Genomic DNA, 15,944 nt, shown 5'->3' with positions numbered 1-15,944 from the left:
CTGGGATGGACTCCAGCCCCCCCCGCGACCCTGTGTGCAGGATAAGCGGTTTGACAATGGATGGATGGAACTCTATATTTACTATGAAGTAGCTTAGCATAAAGAGTATAAACGGGTGGAAACAGCTAGCCTAGCCTCATCGTTACAAGATCCACCTACCAACATCTCAGAAGCCCACTGACTAAGGATCTGTTTATAGAACAGACCACTGGGGATGATTGAGAAAAGTAATTCAGGATTTGGATCCTTTAAGCGTTTTAGATTTAAAGGCTAAAGTATTAAACATTATTTTAAGACAGTTGATCCCAAACATTTGGACTGAGGGAGAAACAGACTCCTGTGAGACAAGGCATTTATTGGAAGCTTTCATAGCATCGTTTCCGGAATAACACCAATTATGTTTCACAAACACACAAATCCTCATTTTGGCAATTTGTTGCATTAACTTTCCAACACCAACGTTACGAGGATGGCACATTTAAATAGACACCATTAACCGAGCAAACTAGTTAAGACAGTTTGAAATGACAACTTCCTGCCAGCAGCTAGTGCTACTTGCTACAACACTACAACAGGTAAACGGTCGAGTCACTGGATTGAACTTTGCACACCTGCAACACGTGTGTGTGTGTGTGTGTGTGTGTGTGGAGGGAGAAAACACATGGATGGGGGAAAAAAACTGTTTACACAAGTACAACACATCCAGCTGGAAAGTGTCACCAGTGGAGAGGTTTGGGCAAAAGATCACCGGTTTTATTTTTTGCTGTCCTCTTCCCGGCCAATCGAGTGGTTCAGTGAGTGACGGCGCTCCGTGGATCCGCCTCCAGGGGCGGACCCGTCCGATGGTTAGCCGTAGCCGCGGCAGCATCTCCTACACTTCAACTGCCACAAGCAAACACATGAGTTGCAAAAAGGAGGGAGGAGGAGGAGGGCAAAAAGAGGGGAAGGTTAGGGGAGATGGAGTCAGAGGCTGCGGCGGCGGCGCCCCCTGCCCCGCGTTAAACACGTCCCGTCACTTCCAGCTGGCTAAAGGAGGTGACCAGGCTGTAGTGGGACCGCTCGTCATCCGTCAGCTCCATGTTCCCGGGCCGGACCACCAACACCACGTTCATGCCGGCTTCTTCCGCCGCCTTCGCCTCTGCAAGTGACAACATCACACGACTCGTTCACATGGAGGCGCCACAGGGCGTCTTCTTAGTGACAAACACACCGGTGCATCTTTACCCCGAGTGATGTCGGTCAGGAAGGTGATCTCCTCCGTCGGACAGCCAATCCGCTCCGCAATCCTCTCGTAGCTTTTACCGTCCACTTTGGCTCCTATACTGGTGTCAAAGTGACCATCTAATAGCTGAAAGGATTTGAATGTCAACATTAACAACACCGCCATGAAAACTGATAAAGACAATGAAATGGTTGTCTAATAAATCAGTGTCTTTGTATGGGAACATCTCGACCTCCTGAGGAGCATAAACACTGTACTTACATCTAAAACATCTCCCTCCACCGAGTATCCAAACAGAAGTTTCTGTGCCTCCACGCTTCCAGACGAGTAAATGAACACTTTTAAGCCCTGACTTCTCCACCTTCTGATGGACGGAGTCACGTCCTGGTAGACCCTGTCAGCAACGACACATCACTCAGAAGATGAGCATCAATTTCATATCCTAAAGATAGATCTCAGATACCAAAACGCTGTGATTAGTTAGAGAATGGTCTGTTATTATTTTCACTCAAAGGTTTCAGAATATAAAGAATAATTGGAGGTCAATTATGTTTGACATTTTTCTGACTAAAACTAAAATGAAAGAAATCTGTAACTTTACTATAATAACTTTAGAACACTTGATTGCATGAGGCCTCCTTGGCCAGCAGACGACTCGTGTCTTCTCGTTCTCTTCCTGGAACCTCGTCACGTCATCACTGCGGTTTCAACAGAGCAGCATTTTGAAGCGAGGAAGAGGAGCAGTGTACTTACTCGCCTTTGATTCTCCCAGAAGCATACGCCGCCCGCCACATGTGACCCTGGATCTGTTTGAGTGCTGTGGACTTCCTGTCTGCTGCCATCTGCCACAGCACATTATCCACCACCTCCCTGATGGCCTTCTCCTCGTCCGTGTGCACCGTCTGGTCCACGGTGTGGACGGGGCACGACCGGTGCTGCCTCATGTCCTCTTCGATCTGCAACGTCAAATCAAAGCTCCGGGATCAGGAGAACACCAATATTCCACTTTCTCAAACGAGATCATATTTGTTTAATACTGTTGGAAAAAAACTGCTAACTGAATAAGCCACCACATTAAAGAATAAATGATTGATTTGGTTTATCAATTAAATAAAAGTATGGATAAGTGATTCATAGTGGGAGCACTGTTACAACGACATGCACGTCTCCCCCTCCTTCACGCTCCAGGATGTGGCCCATTAGAGGCCGTTAGCAGGAAGAAATTTGCTCTTGATTCAATCTCGAGAGCTCGACATCCCTATACCTGTTTCTTTAGCAGATGAACATCTTGTTTGCACTCGTCTTCCTCCCAGTGATTAGACAAATACTCCTCCAGATGCTCCCGGATGTACGGAAATAAGATATCCTGAATAACACAAAGTGGGGTCATTAGATGGATCTGGCTCTTTACAGGATGAAAAATAAATAATTCAGATACAGAATATGCAAGTTTGTATCCGTTAAAATCAAGGTCAAGTCTCTTTTATTTACAATTCCTTTATTATTTTGTGGCTTTGGTGCATAAAATGGTGTTGAATTTGTGTACTTCATAAATATTATGCTGCGTTCATGACAAATGGGATTAAGTAACATCTGGATGGATACTACTTACAGCTGTACACAGCTGGTTGTGTAAAACAGTAAAAAGTCTGATGTTTTGAATAAAGAAATATTGCAATACATTAATAATAACAAGTTGTACTATTAAATTGTACTCACTTAAAAACAAAAAGTAAATAGCATTATATCTACTATTTTAAACTCTAGTGTGTTATATATTGCTTTATTTATATTAAATTATATATATTATAAAGTGTTACGTGTTATATCCCGGTCAGTTGTCTCTTAACCGATTAAAATAGCAATAAAATTATTCACTTGTAAAATTACGACAACTCTTGTATGACGTGAACGCGGCATATGGTCTGTTTTTGTCGGAAAGTGACTAACGTTAATTAAATATTCTGGACACTATAGCTTAATTTTAAACGAGTTTGGTGCGCAAAGCAGTCAATGATGAGCAGGAAAACATATAAGAATATAGTGACACTGTGGTTACATTAAGGCATGACTCTGCTGTGAGTCCACAATGGTCACACAGCATCAAGCTAAAGCTGCTGACAGTCATCTGTTAGCATGGCCGTTACGAGCCGTTGCACACCGCTAGCTACGTAGTTAGCTGAATTAGTACGCTGACGAACTACTGCTCCGTCTAATATAACTTACCTTGACAAATGTGATTGGTGTTGTTGTTCCCTCGATATCCAGCAAGAGTGCACTGGTACAAGCAGGAATTGAAACAGTGGCCATTTTTGTTTAGGAGAGTCTGCAGCTGGTTAGCTGACGTTAGCTTGTAATTAGCAGCACCCACAGCGGTGAAGTAGGTCGGCGCTCCTCGCTGGTTCTCGAACTCCCCGGGACAGGTGAAGCGGAGCACGGCTTATCCGAGCGCTGAGAGACCTACCACCTGGTCCGCTGTTGTTGGTCGCTAGCTAGCTAGCTGTGCTTTCCCATTAAAGTCGCAGCTAACACACAACTGACTTGAGTAAAAGAGGGCAGCGAGCACACATGTTCAGACCTGTCAGCTCGCGCTGCCGCCCGACAGGGGCGCTACTGAGCCCGTCTCTGCCGACAACACGCGAAGAAGAAGTGACCGGAAACAGGCGGCGATGAAAACAAAACGACGCTCACAAATCACCCATAATTATTCCTTCATGAAACACAAGTTGTCTGAATTTAGACCAAGATTACAATTTAAGTAAATTAGGAAAACTAGACAGATCGAACAGATAAACTCCGTGAGTTAACATCTTACGATATATGACACCAACATATTAGCTTACCGCTAGCTGCTAGCAAGCAAACTAGCTTAGCTGCTGCAGACGACACGGCTTAGGCTTTAGCGACAACTTAAAAGGAAAAAAACAATGTCGGACGATTATGAATTCAGCGAAGATCCGACCATGATGCGAATGGAAGAGGACGGGGAAGCGACCAGTGATGACCCGATGTCCGCGGCCGGAGACTGTGGCCTGATGGGGGGCGAGGCCGAAGGGTCCAAAATAGACGCCAGTAAAAACGAGGAGGATGAGGGGTACGGTTCCATTACACAGTCCTTAGTTCCACTAGTTCCACACGTCCAACCCGCGAGCGGTTTACAGCGACAGACCACAACTTGTGATGTAAACACCACAACAAGAGTCTGGGTTTCCAGAGGTGGAATGCTAATGGTTACATTTACTCCATTACTGTACTTAGGTACAACTTTGAGGTAATTGTACTTTAGTATTTCCGTTTCATACAGAATCATACTTCTTCTCCACTACATTTCCGAGGTAAATATTGTACTTTTTACCTCACTACACTAAACCGACGGCTTTAGTTACTTTTCAGGTTAAAACCAGATGTTGTATGTTTTTTATGAACTGAAGGATTTATGTGTTGATGTTGTATGTTTGTGATAAACTGAAGGATGAAGCATTCCTCTTCTTTTAATTCTCAGCTTAACAAAACTCTTTTAAAATGCGAGAGAAACAACACAAACACGTGATGATCTGAATATGATGCATTGATGTAGATAAGTAAGGTTTTGGTTATTTTAATATTCGTGATTCCACTTTATGGTATTTGTAAGTGTCTGAATACCTCTTCCCCGTCTCGTGGTCCATAAACAAATGGTTTTCTCAATCTGCATTGTGAGTTGTGATTTCTTTAAACGTGCTGCTTTGTCAACAGGAAGATGTTTGTTGGGGGGCTCAGCTGGGACACGACCAAGAAGGACCTGAAGGATTACTTTTCCAAGTACGGAGATGTTGTAGACTGCACCCTGAAACTGGACCCCATGACCGGCCGCTCACGGGGCTTCGGCTTCGTGCTCTTCAAAGAACCTGAAAGTGTAGACAAGGTGCAGTGGTAAAACCAGTGTTTAAGTCATCTGTAAATGTAGTGCTACGTGCACACTGCTGACGAGTATCAGGATATGGGGGCCGAATAGGGAATACGTCTTGTGTTAGTCCTGCATAATGAGAACATACTTAACTCTACGACCTGATGTCATCTTAATAGAGGAGAGGAACAAACTCTGCTGTCACTATTCTCTTAAATCCTTCTTCTCTGACATTTAATATAAAAGCAGGTTAATGATAATTAACATAGTTGAAGACCTGTGAAAGAAAATGGCTTCCCAGCCTGATTCGGTTTGTTATTTACTACAAACTACCACCTACGAGAAGTTGTAAATTACCACCGACAGTTTATCATTCCATGTGACCTTGTCTGGTCTGTTGTTGTTTTTTTGCAGGTGGTCACACACAAGGAACATAAACTCAACGGAAAGGTCATTGACCCCAAAAAAGCCAAAGCCATGAAGAACAAAGAGCCTGTGAAGAAGATCTTCGTCGGTGGTCTGTCTCCAGACACTCCTGAGGAGAAAGTCCGAGAGTACTTCAGTACCTTTGGAGAGGTATATTTATCTACGTCATTGGCAGCTTCAGCTATAATTTGGAGCTGTGCCTCATTGGTCATTCATTTTGATCCGTGGTTTCTCGTTTAGAACATAATCACAACACATGTCACGTTATTTTCTACCTTTGTTGGGCAGTTGGAGTCAGTTGAACTTCCCATGGAGAACAAAACCAACAAAAGAAGAGGCTTCTGCTTCATCACATTCAAAGAGGAGGAACCAGTTAAAGGGATCATGGAGAAAAAGTACCACAACATTGGACTAAGCAAGGTGCACACTCCTCTTTCCCCCCGTCGAATGAAACACTGAGACGTTTGTATTTGATGACATCGTCGCTGGGCGGCTAAAGCTGAACTGTTATTTTGTTTAGTGTGAAATAAAAGTGGCCATGTCCAAGGAGCAGTACCAGCAGCAGCAGTACTGGGGAGGGAGAGGCGGATACTCGTCCAGGTCGCGAGGAAGAGGCGGCGGTGAGTGGAGTAAACTTTCCTGTGACATTTAATAAAAGAAAGAATATGTTAATAATTCACCTTTTTAGAGAGAATTTATGTGTGACCTGATTCATTTAACCACCTGAATTTCTTAAAACAAGTTCCAATGCCCCCAGATGTTAGTTTAGCACTGGTTGTCATTCTCAGCCCGCAATAAAAGCCCTAAAAATACCTGAAACATGAAGTAAACGTGGCTCCGTTAAGATGAAATGAGCTTCATCTTCTTGTTTTGTTACTTTCAAACGGGTCAAATAGAGGCTGAAGAACACCCGCGATCAACAGTGTGTCCGTTTCACCGCAGGTCCCAATCAGAACTGGAACCAGGGCTACGGCAACTACTGGAATCAAGACTACGGCAACTACGGCAACTATGGCAACTACGGCTACGGTAACCAAGGCTACGGAGGCTACGGCAGCTACGGCGGCTACGACTACCCCGGTTACAACAACTACTACGGATACGGCGACTACAACAGTGAGTGGCGGCGACTCGGCCCCTGCGGCTGTCTGCCGTTCGGTCTGAAGTGATTAATACACCTGTAATCAGACGTTGTGCCACGCGTGTAGATCAATCCGGCGGATACGGCAAGTCGCCGCGGCGGGGCGCTCACGCCAACAGCTACAAGCCGTATTAACGGAGGACAAGCGCTCGTCTTCAAGTAGGTACGTGGAGACGGAACTACGGCCTCCTGCTTTGAATTGAACGTAGTTACATTTACTTTGCTGTTTGGTAACGTTATGTTTCATTTTTTCTCTTGTAAATTCCTTTTTCTCAGCACCGTCACGTGCTTTTCAGTAGTGGTAACATAGAGGCCGCACACTTGTGCCGATTATTTTAACAGCCGGCCTTCTGCTGCCTCTTTTTGCACCTTCTTTCTTTTTGTTTTCCTTCTCTTTTTTTAACTGTAACGTTAACAGGTAAAGTACTACTACAGTAAATGGATGTTCAAGGAAACAGAAAAGGAAGTATGTTGTCTCCTAACTCTGACATACCTTGTTTGTACCTGCCAGCGGAGCTTCCTTGCAGGCCATGAGCTGACTCCCAGATACTCTCAGGGCCGCTCAATGCGGACCGGGTACGAGAAGCATACGCTCTCGAATGCTGCCATTTGGTATGGTCTTCCAACATCCTGTATCCGCATTTCTAAACTAAACAATATGGGACACGTCCAGCTTTGTCATCCTTCTTTCCATTTTTTAATTTCTTTGCAACTGTTTGTAATGTAAAACCTTAAACTATACACATGTAATTGTCGTTTTTTACAGGCCCTTCGCCCACAAGTAATGATTATACACATGAGAAAATAACTATTTGCTTTTCAAAGGATACGTACAGCATTCTCTGGACTTTCCAGTTCCCATTGTTAACATATGCATTCCTAATCGTATCTAAATGCTTGTTCTTTATTGATCTCTTGTAGCCAGTAGTCCATGAGCTAAAACCTGGTGGTATTTGGACGAGCCTGTGTTTGGGGGAGATAAAGTGCTTTACTTTGTCTACATGTACTGCTCTGTTTTGTGTTACTCGCAGCGATGGGAAAGACTCCTCCTTTTGTTAATCCTCCTGTAACACATTTTCCTCTTATAACCTTTTGTAAATCAAGAAGTTTCCAGAAAATTTGCATGTAATGCTTTCTGTAATGTGTACTTTTTTTGACCAATCAAAGGTTTTTCTTCCATTTAGTATTTTGACACTTCAGGATTTCTAGCTTATGGACTAACTTTTTAAAATGTAAAATTAATTCTTCTCAGTTTGTTTTTTTCACATTGGACATTTTAAACACGGGGGACTCCTGTTTGTTTTTGAGTTGACGAGGTCTTCGTCCCCCTTCAGCTGATCCGGGTCTGTTTTGTTCTTCGCAGGTTTCACAGCGATGAGAAAACGCCGCGGAGCGATGGAGTGATGGATGATGGAGCGATGGAGTGATGGAGCGATGGAGCGATGGATGATGGAGTGATGGAGCGATGGAGCGATGCCCGGAGAGGAGACGCTGATGGTGCAAAGATCACTGAGCTGATCGTAAGAAAATGATGAAGAGCGCTACGACCTGCAGTACATTTCCTCTACGTTTACCGGAGTACTCGTGTTGTATCTTGTATCCTGTGTTTTGCGTTTATTTAGATTGCTGCAAAGTTTTAACAGTTTGTGTTTCTCATCCCTTCTGGTTGTTTTATAATTTAATGTTCTCGAATTTGCTTCATCAGTTGGAAAATATCCCATGTATTTATATAATATATATGTATTTATATAATATATATATATATATATATTATATATATATATAATTATATATGAAATGTTAGCAAAAAATCCATACGAAAGCGTTGTTACATTTTACTCTTTATTGTCAGTCATATAATACACATAATTACAGTCACAAACACAGTATATATGTAAATATATACATATATACAGATGCAGGTAATTGGACATCAAGAAATGCAATGTAATAAAAATAAACGTTTGGATTTTGTGATCCTTTTGTGATATGTGAATATTAGATCACATGTTAGTGGAGTGTTCAAGGAAGTATTTCAGCCAAGTTTCTAACAATTTCCATCCTCATCTTCACCTTTTATCGCAGCCTAATCAATAAGCTTGCAGTTGTTACAAAATCACGCACCCTTTGGATTTAAATAAATATTTTGCTCTGAAACACGTGTTTGTTTGAGCTGAAATGACCACAGACTCTCCAGTGGGGCTTTTCAATGCTTGATGAACGAGGCCGAGCACCCAGACGACTCTTAGATCACGTTAGTGGCAAAGAGGATGATGAGGATGACAATGATCAGCACAACCACGCCGATGATGATCATCATTTTAATGTTTTTCCACCAGTATTTCCGGGCCACCCGCGTGGACGTCTTTTGGAACGAGTCCGCCTGAGAGGAAGCAAAGAGAAACCAAATGAAACACCAGCGAAGGAGGTGCAGACTCCGCTGGTCTCACGCGTCGAAGCTTTCAGTGTCTCCACAGGAGGTCTGGTGGAAAATGTCCTGCAGGTGTGACTTTAGAAAGAAGTGAGACTGCAGGCGGCTGCTCGTGGGTCGGGTCCCTCTGAAGGGTCACCAGATAAATCTGAGGGGCCGTGAGATGATGAGTGGGCCAGAAGAAGCTCTGAAACCAAAATTAGCTTCATTTTGTTCCACGTTTCTCTGTCTCGTGGCTTTTTGTAAATACGGTGTAATTCCAGCTCTCTGGAACTCAAATGTTTATTCAAATCAGGTGTTCTCACTGTCACAGCCCAACATGCTCAGTATTCAGAAGGTGGATGGAACAAGTATCATTTAAACGGAGCCTGTAATGTGTTTTTGTTCATCTTTCGCGCTGCTCGTCCTCAAAAACATTTCTGATAATCAGAAGCATCTTTAGCAGCAACATGTTAAAATAAAAATGAAGGTATTTGGGAAGTTTAGAGGGGAAACGTCTCCCTTTTGTCTCATTGCATCACCAAACTAAACCAATGTCGTCAAGAGTAAAAATGAAATGTTTGATAACTTAAAGCGGTAACTGCGGGTGCTCACAGACGCCTGCAGGTCATCGGTCTTCCCGATCAGGTCGTCCAGCCGCTCCCCGCGCTCCAGCACCTTGCTGATGTTGTCTTTCAGGATGACTTTGACCTCGTTCACCTGACTCTGCACCTGGTCCAGTTTGGCCGCGGAGCCGGGCCCCGGGGCCTGAGGGTGTGCGTCAGCCTGAGGGGACATTTGGGGAAGGAATGAAGTAAACCCGGGCTGGAAGTCAAAGAGCAGCAAGTTCTGTGGCTTTAATAAGAGCAAACATGGCTTCCTGTTACAGCGGCGAGCTGTTTACCTGAGGCTCCGTGTCTACCGTGTTTAACGTGGACGGACGAACCTCTTTGAAAGATACACAAGCAATATGCAACTGACCTAAGCGTATTAAAAGTACACAACCTACCATCACAGACGACAGGACTCATACAGAACAAAACCAAGTCCTCGGCGCGATCGGGTCTCCGGCGGGCTGTGAGAGGTCCGAGCTGAACTAACGTCTGCTGAAGGTTGCACCTCCCCTCGCGCGTTACTCATTAACCGCCTCGCTCTGAGGCCCGTTTCCTCCTGCAGGAGGAACTCGGCTTGGATCAGCGCTTTCACTTCCTGCATCTCATGGGCCGTGTTACCACACACTCACCTGCCGCCTTCGACTTTAAAACCATAAAAGAAGCCTTTTCAGTGCGTGTGTGTGTGTGTGTGTGTGTGTGTGTGTACCCACCATCAGCTGTCAGAGGAGCAGGCCGGGCGGAGCTGGTGTCTGTGGGCAAAGGGCTGTTCTCTCAGCACACGGGTATTTGCATGGCCATAAAGAGGTGAAGTCACTTCCTCGTCCTGTGTTGTGCAGCTTGTCATTGTTTCAACAAGCGGCTCAGGAAGGCAAACGTGCTGCTTGGAAGCAGAACTCTGCTCTCACTGTGTGACTGAGTTCAGTTGAATGTTAGAAGTAGAATTGTTCAGTCATCACACGATACAGTAACTATACAGCGGATTATATAGGAAACAAAGTGACCGAAAAAAGAACAGGCTGAGTAACTACAAATATAAACTAAAGATATCTAATAAATGCAGTAAAGAAACAAAAAGTACAACATTTGCCTCTGAGAGGAGTAGAAGTATCGAGCCCTGATACGTCAGAATTGTACAAATGTTGAGTAAATGTAATTACAAGTCAAGAGATAATGTCACTTTTATATCAATCTCAACCACATATTTATATAAAAAATAGAATATGCCAGAGGGGACAAATAAAGTGTACTATTAAAATCAACATTGAAAGCAGATGTGAGGAGGATCTGGGTGAGTCATACAAACTCAACATGGGGAGTCTGCTGCGCTTTGGTAAATCCGCGTGCGTACAATCAATAAATCCATTCTGTATTACCTTGGGTAATTAAGGCAATTATAAAGACTGAGCAGTACGTGAGGAGTAATATATTCTCCTTTACAGAGATCATTTTGATCTTGGACTTTGTTTAGTTGAGATGTTTGTGTTTCACAAGGTTTTTAGGTATTAAAAGCCAAACACAAAGAACACAATGCATCAGCATTGTGGTACTTCAGGGGTTAAATACAGCGGATGGCCTCAACAACACCATCACATGGGTTCACTGCATGTTACTACTAGTCCCTGCAATAAATCCCACCAAGTTTATGATGGTATTTTTTGGTTCAGTCACACAGTCTCGACTCTGTGGGAAGCAGTTTATTTGACTGTTGTTTAGTGTTTGTGTGCATAAATAACAGCAACACTTTGAGAAATGTGAAGAAATATGAAAGAGGACATAAATCACGACATCTAAAGACCATATGTTCAGTTTGAGCCAATTCCATTTGTTACTTTTCACTCTACAAAATGTTTGACAGCTTCAGTTAGTTACTTTTATAATCCGGATTAATAATAAATATTCATTTTAGCTTTACAGTTTTTAATTATTAGTTTGTATTTTTTTTATATGCAATTGGTCGATTTTTATCATGAATGGGTATTTTACTGTGTACTTTTATAATTTAATTTAATTTACGCGGTGCGTCACCGCCATCTTGAGGCTGCCCGCGCCGCTGCCTGAAGGACCTTCACCCGCAAACGCCTCCTGCTCTCCGCACCGCGTCCAGAGAAACGAGGCGAGGCGACCGCTGCTTCCGACCCGATGCCAGCAGTCTATTGCCCTTATTAATATTATTATATGATTTATATAAAATATCGACCGTGTTCGTGAACCGATGAAACGTTACATCAGCTTTTAGTTCCACCGCGAATCCGCCTGTCGTAAATCTGCTTTACTGCCGTTGAGTTAATCTGTGAAAACATGCTGCTAATCTCCGCCGTCCGAGTTAATTATTGTTTCTTGTAACCGGCGTCAGCGAGACCTCAGCGGCTGCGTTCACTCGGACCCGCGACGCCGCCGTTAATCCCGTTAAATTCCGGTTTCCCCGCCGCGCCAGCGAGCCGAAGATGAACCCGAGAGGAGGCCCCGGAGGCGGGAAGACTTTCCTCTTCACCTCCGAGTCCGTGGGAGAAGGACACTCCGGTACTACTGCGAGTACTACTGCGAGTACTACTGCGTGTACTGCTGCCTGTATTACTGCCTGTACTGCTGCGAGCACTACTGCGTGTACTACTGCATGTACTAGTCCGTGTGCAATGGTAGTACTGCAGTAGTACACTTTACCCCTCGTATTGTTGATCACGTGGAGGTGCTTTTCATAAGTATTTCTATTTGATGCCACTTTATACTTTTAAGTTTTACGTTTAATTTGACTGCTTTATTTTCTCTCATTTCACCTGAAATATGTATCATAGATTAAACCACACAGAAGTATATAAAGTAGTAAATTAAACTCCACATTTACCATCTGAAACATCCAAGTGAGCAGGAATGACTGTGTTACAATAATGTCATGTTTTGTATTCTAAAATAAGCCTTTCTTTTACTTTACTTTGTTTTGTACACACTTGTATTCATATACTTCTCTCCGCACTTTACTATAATATACTCGTAGAATAGAATAGTTATATATTATAATACCAGATTGTAATTATCAATGAATTAATGTGTTTGTCACTTTGATGTTACAGCTGCTAAATGTGGAGATAATCTTCATACACTGTAGTTTACTTTACTATGATCATTTATTAGCTTTATATTGGTATTAATAATCTTAATATATGTTGTCAAACAGATGAACAAAGCTTTAGTTGGAGAATAAAGTAACAGATAGTGCAAATACTCCAAGAGAGAACATTACTTTATTACCTTTCATATGAAAGTTATTTCCTTTAGGAGTTATTAAACTAAAAATCAATTTATCTGACTTTGTGCGCACAGATAAGATGTGCGATCAGATCAGCGACGCTGTGCTCGATGCGTACCTGAGCCAAGACCCCGACTCCAAAGTGGCCTGTGGTGAGTTGTCTGTCTATACAATGAAACGTTAATGAACAACTCTTTATCTTGAAGAGCCCAACTGATAATAAAATCCCTTAGAATGAAAGCAATGCAGCACATTCCCAGCCATTGTTTCTGATAACCTGACCACATGTTGGAATTCTAAATAGTTGCATACAAGTAAAAACAGCACCTCGATGTGTTGATCCAGAATGTGTGACGAAGACGGGCATGGTCTTACTGGTCGGAGAGGTGACGTCCAAGGCCGTCGTGGACCTCCAGGCGGTGGTCCGAGACACCGTCAAGAAGATCGGCTACGACGACTCTGCGAAAGGTGAGACGACTCTTACCTGACGGCTCCTCTTCCCTCAAAGGTTTCAGCGACTTGAGTCCCAACTGTGCAATCTGCAGGCTTCGACTATAAGACCTGCAACGTGCTGGTGGCGCTGGAGCCGCAGTGTGAGGAGATATCGGACTGCGTGTTCGAAGGAAGGGACCAGGAGGACATCGGTGCCGGAGACCAGGTTCAGTAGTTCACCTCCGGACCTCGACTTTGTCCAAAGAGTCAACTTTTTTGTGACATCTCAGACTTTATTCCCCAGGGTTTGATGTTCGGCTACGCCACCGACGAGACCGAGGAGTGCATGCCGCTCACCATCCTCCTGGCCCACAAGCTCAACTACCGCATCAGGGAGCTGTCGCTCAGCGGAGAGTGTCCTTGGATACGACCCGACTCCAAATCACAAGTGAGCACCGACCCCGTTTGACTGGCCTCTCCAGCGCGTCTTTAATGTCTGCCGCATACCTGAGGCATGGAGAGAGCGAGAGGAGTAAGAAGAGCTTCCCCCTGCAGGTCACCGTGGAGTACCGAGACGACTCGGGGGCCATGGAGCCCCTGCGGGTCCACACGGTGGTCATCTCCGTGCAGCACATCCCCGACATCACCCTGGAGGAGATCCGGCGCAGCCTGATGGAGAAGGTGGTGAAGGTCGTCATTCCCGCCAAGTACCTGGACGACAGGACCATCTACCATCTGCTGCCGAGTGGGAAGTTCCTCTTGGGGGGCCCGCAGGTGAGCGAGGTGGACAACACGTGGACGCGAGGGGGGTTGAAGCAGGGGGTGATGTTGTCGTTGTGTCTTCAGAGTGACGCCGGGCTCACGGGCCGTAAAATCATCGTGGACACGTACGGAGGATGGGGGGGGCACGGAGGCGGGGCTTTCTCCGGGAAAGACTACTCCAAAGTGGATCGGTCGGGGGCGTACGCCGCGCGGTGGGTCGCCAAGTCTTTGGTGAAAGCCGGCCTGTGCAGGAGGGTCCTGGTCCAGGTGAGGGGGGGGGTCACACGCGTTAGTAGATTGATCCAGATGATTCCTTGTTGTTTCATAATAAAAGCCTCGTTGTTAAATGGAGGGATTTGTTCCCCTCAAAACATAAAAGGCTTTTATTTTAAGTTGTGAGTTCGTAAAATTCATCCATCAAGAATAACCACAAAGAAAAGATCATCTTTCAAATGATGGTGTTGTTTATTGATGAAGGTCATTTTGAGGATCAGGATTAAACTCTCACTTGTTTGGAACTTTAAACTGTTTAAACTTCAAACAGTAACTTGTTGATGTTTTCTAAAGTTACATTCAAAAGCATTTGAAGCAGAAGTGTTATTAATTGTTAAATGAAATGAATGATTGTGCTGCGGCTGCTTCTCACAGACACGTTGCGTTGCTTCAGCTTCTGTTGCTCCTCCGTCGTATCCACAGATCTCTTACGCCATCAGCGTGAGCCAGCCGCTCTCCATCTCCGTGTTCCACTACGGCTCGTCGGACCGCCACGAGGACGAGCTGCTGCAGATCGTACAGAAGAACTTCGACCTGAGGCCCGGGGTCATCGTGAAGTACGTCTGCCACCGTGTCACAATCACACAATCATGTTCCCGGGGGGGGGGGGGGGGGATCTAAGCGTGTACTAAGCGTGACCTTTCGTCCCACAGGGAGCTGGGTTTGAAGAGGCCGATCTACCAAGCCACCGCCTGCTACGGACACTTTGGCAGAGAGGAGTTCCCCTGGGAAAAACCAAAGCCTCTGGTGTTTTGATGTTTTTTGGGGGGCCGGGGGGGTCGGTCTCTTTCCAGTCGCGTCCTTCTGACAATCAAACAGACAAGTGGGATCCTGAAAACAGAAAGTCTTCTTCTCTCTGACCTCGAGCTGTCGAGGCTGTGGCCTTTGTTGAAGAATTCGTTTTGATTTTAACAAAATGATTTATGCTGTTTTTCCTGTACGAGAAACTGTAGCTTAAGAAATTGATACAATGAATGTGTTTTTCTTTCTTTTGAATATGTTGTAAGATTCGTACAGTACTGTCGAATTTATAAAAAAAAGAAATTATGTATTTTGGTAATAATATCTGGTGATTAAAACGCTGCATAAAACCTCTTGAGTACTTTACTTACTTTTTAATTTGAAGTACTTTTTGAAGTACTTTTTTCCATTATAAATAGCGAGAAAATGATGATTCAGAGAATCTTGTGTAAATATTCGGTCAACGTGTCATGGTGGTAGTATGGTATCACGTGTTGTGGTGGTATCAGATATCAAGCTGGAGCGGCTACAACAGCAGCCTGTGTGCATTTCACACTTCCAGAACACCTGACATCAGACTAACTATCTTTTTCCTTAAACCAATCTAGTCTGCCGTTATTTGTGCTGTTTTACGGTAATTTGGGTTAATGTTGCCACAGTGACACGGCCCATAATACCACAAGGCGACTTCAGTACGATATTTACTGCAGAATGAAACCTTCAAGTTGCACCGAGCTCAGTAGTTTGTGGTTTTGAAAGATTAAAAGATTAAAAGTTAAAATCAGCTCAAAAA

General features: G+C 44.2%; 4 protein-coding genes across 22 annotated transcripts; 2 read left to right on the top strand and 2 right to left on the bottom strand.

Annotated features, from left to right (window-relative positions):
* Positions 1-335: 335 nt before the first annotated feature.
* On the bottom strand, positions 336-4,256 carry enoph1 (enolase-phosphatase 1). Its single transcript, XM_040197507.2, has 6 exons — positions 3,449-4,256; positions 2,487-2,588; positions 1,976-2,178; positions 1,484-1,616; positions 1,225-1,348; positions 336-1,138 (listed from the first exon to the last, which is right to left on the bottom strand). The coding sequence occupies exons 1-6, from the start codon at positions 3,530-3,532 to the stop codon at positions 999-1,001; spliced, it is 786 nt and encodes a 261-aa protein (XP_040053441.1). The 5' UTR covers positions 3,533-4,256; the 3' UTR covers positions 336-998.
* Positions 3,863-8,832, top strand: hnrnpd (heterogeneous nuclear ribonucleoprotein D). Of its 15 annotated transcripts, none has more exons than XR_005714096.2 (9): positions 3,863-4,316; positions 4,958-5,126; positions 5,523-5,684; positions 5,823-5,954; positions 6,055-6,154; positions 6,477-6,650; positions 6,743-6,838; positions 7,187-7,287; positions 8,039-8,832. XR_005714096.2 is itself a non-coding variant. In XM_040197477.2 (8 exons), exons 1-7 carry the CDS (start codon positions 4,150-4,152, stop codon positions 6,808-6,810), a joined length of 972 nt encoding a protein of 323 aa, XP_040053411.1. In that variant the 3' UTR covers positions 6,811-6,834; positions 8,039-8,832. The 15 variants fall into 15 exon arrangements, 8 of the variants coding, with proteins under 8 accessions (XP_040053411.1, XP_040053410.1, XP_040053409.1 ...); XR_005714097.2 differs by having other exon boundaries at positions 4,150-4,316; positions 6,743-6,834; XR_013452624.1 differs by having other exon boundaries at positions 4,150-4,316; positions 6,723-6,838; positions 8,039-8,652.
* On the bottom strand, positions 8,504-10,544 carry LOC120831782 (vesicle-associated membrane protein 8). 2 transcript variants are annotated; one of them, XM_040197543.2, is made up of 3 exons: positions 10,410-10,544; positions 9,701-9,871; positions 8,504-9,058 (listed from the first exon to the last, which is right to left on the bottom strand). In XM_040197543.2, exons 1-3 carry the CDS (start codon positions 10,410-10,412, stop codon positions 8,921-8,923), a joined length of 312 nt encoding a protein of 103 aa, XP_040053477.1. In that variant the 5' UTR covers positions 10,413-10,544; the 3' UTR covers positions 8,504-8,920. The 2 variants fall into 2 exon arrangements, with proteins under 2 accessions (XP_040053477.1, XP_040053475.1); XM_040197541.2 differs by lacking the exon at positions 10,410-10,544 and adding an exon at positions 10,095-10,269.
* On the top strand, positions 10,304-15,501 carry mat2al (methionine adenosyltransferase II, alpha-like). 4 transcript variants are annotated; one of them, XM_078088790.1, is made up of 9 exons: positions 10,304-10,481; positions 13,018-13,095; positions 13,289-13,411; positions 13,489-13,601; positions 13,680-13,823; positions 13,931-14,149; positions 14,222-14,404; positions 14,834-14,967; positions 15,064-15,501. In XM_078088790.1, the coding sequence occupies exons 1-9, from the start codon at positions 10,304-10,306 to the stop codon at positions 15,164-15,166; spliced, it is 1,275 nt and encodes a 424-aa protein (XP_077944916.1). In that variant the 3' UTR covers positions 15,167-15,501. The 4 variants fall into 4 exon arrangements, with proteins under 4 accessions (XP_077944916.1, XP_040053390.1, XP_077944915.1 ...); XM_040197456.2 differs by lacking the exon at positions 10,304-10,481 and adding an exon at positions 11,723-12,219; XM_040197457.2 differs by lacking the exon at positions 10,304-10,481 and adding an exon at positions 12,131-12,385.
* Positions 15,502-15,944: the final 443 nt, after the last annotated feature.

This window comes from Gasterosteus aculeatus, chromosome 14, assembly GCF_964276395.1.
Source record: "Gasterosteus aculeatus chromosome 14, fGasAcu3.hap1.1, whole genome shotgun sequence".
Lineage (NCBI taxonomy): Eukaryota > Metazoa > Chordata > Actinopteri > Perciformes > Gasterosteidae > Gasterosteus > Gasterosteus aculeatus.
Note: the sequence above shows the minus strand (reverse complement) of the source record. Positions and strands in the feature narration are given on the sequence as shown.

What these genes read in the sequence shown, in the direction of transcription:
- enoph1 (XM_040197507.2), bottom strand. Translation starts at nt 3,532, where the DNA reads ATGGCCACTGTTTCAATTCCTGCTTGTACCAGTGCACTCTTGCTGGAT. An exon ending in TGGAGGGAGATGTTTTAGAT is followed by an intron (nt 1,349 to 1,483) that starts GTAAGTACAGTG and finishes AAATCCTTTCAG; the next exon opens with CTATTAGATGGTCACTTTGA. An exon ending in CCTGACCGACATCACTCGGG is followed by an intron (nt 1,139 to 1,224) that starts GTAAAGATGCAC and finishes TGTCACTTGCAG; the next exon opens with AGGCGAAGGCGGCGGAAGAA.
- hnrnpd (XM_040197477.2), top strand. Translation starts at nt 4,150, where the DNA reads ATGTCGGACGATTATGAATTCAGCGAAGATCCGACCATGATGCGAATG. An exon ending in ACAACATTGGACTAAGCAAG is followed by an intron (nt 5,955 to 6,054) that starts GTGCACACTCCT and finishes TATTTTGTTTAG; the next exon opens with TGTGAAATAAAAGTGGCCAT. An exon ending in CGGATACGGCGACTACAACA is followed by an intron (nt 6,651 to 6,742) that starts GTGAGTGGCGGC and finishes CCACGCGTGTAG; the next exon opens with ATCAATCCGGCGGATACGGC.
- mat2al (XM_078088790.1), top strand. Translation starts at nt 10,304, where the DNA reads ATGGGCCGTGTTACCACACACTCACCTGCCGCCTTCGACTTTAAAACC. An exon ending in CGACTCCAAAGTGGCCTGTG is followed by an intron (nt 13,096 to 13,288) that starts GTGAGTTGTCTG and finishes GTGTTGATCCAG; the next exon opens with AATGTGTGACGAAGACGGGC. An exon ending in GCAGGAGGGTCCTGGTCCAG is followed by an intron (nt 14,405 to 14,833) that starts GTGAGGGGGGGG and finishes TCGTATCCACAG; the next exon opens with ATCTCTTACGCCATCAGCGT.
- LOC120831782 (XM_040197543.2), bottom strand. An exon ending in CCGATGACCTGCAGGCGTCT is followed by an intron (nt 9,059 to 9,700) that starts GTGAGCACCCGC and finishes GCTTCCTCTCAG; the next exon opens with GCGGACTCGTTCCAAAAGAC.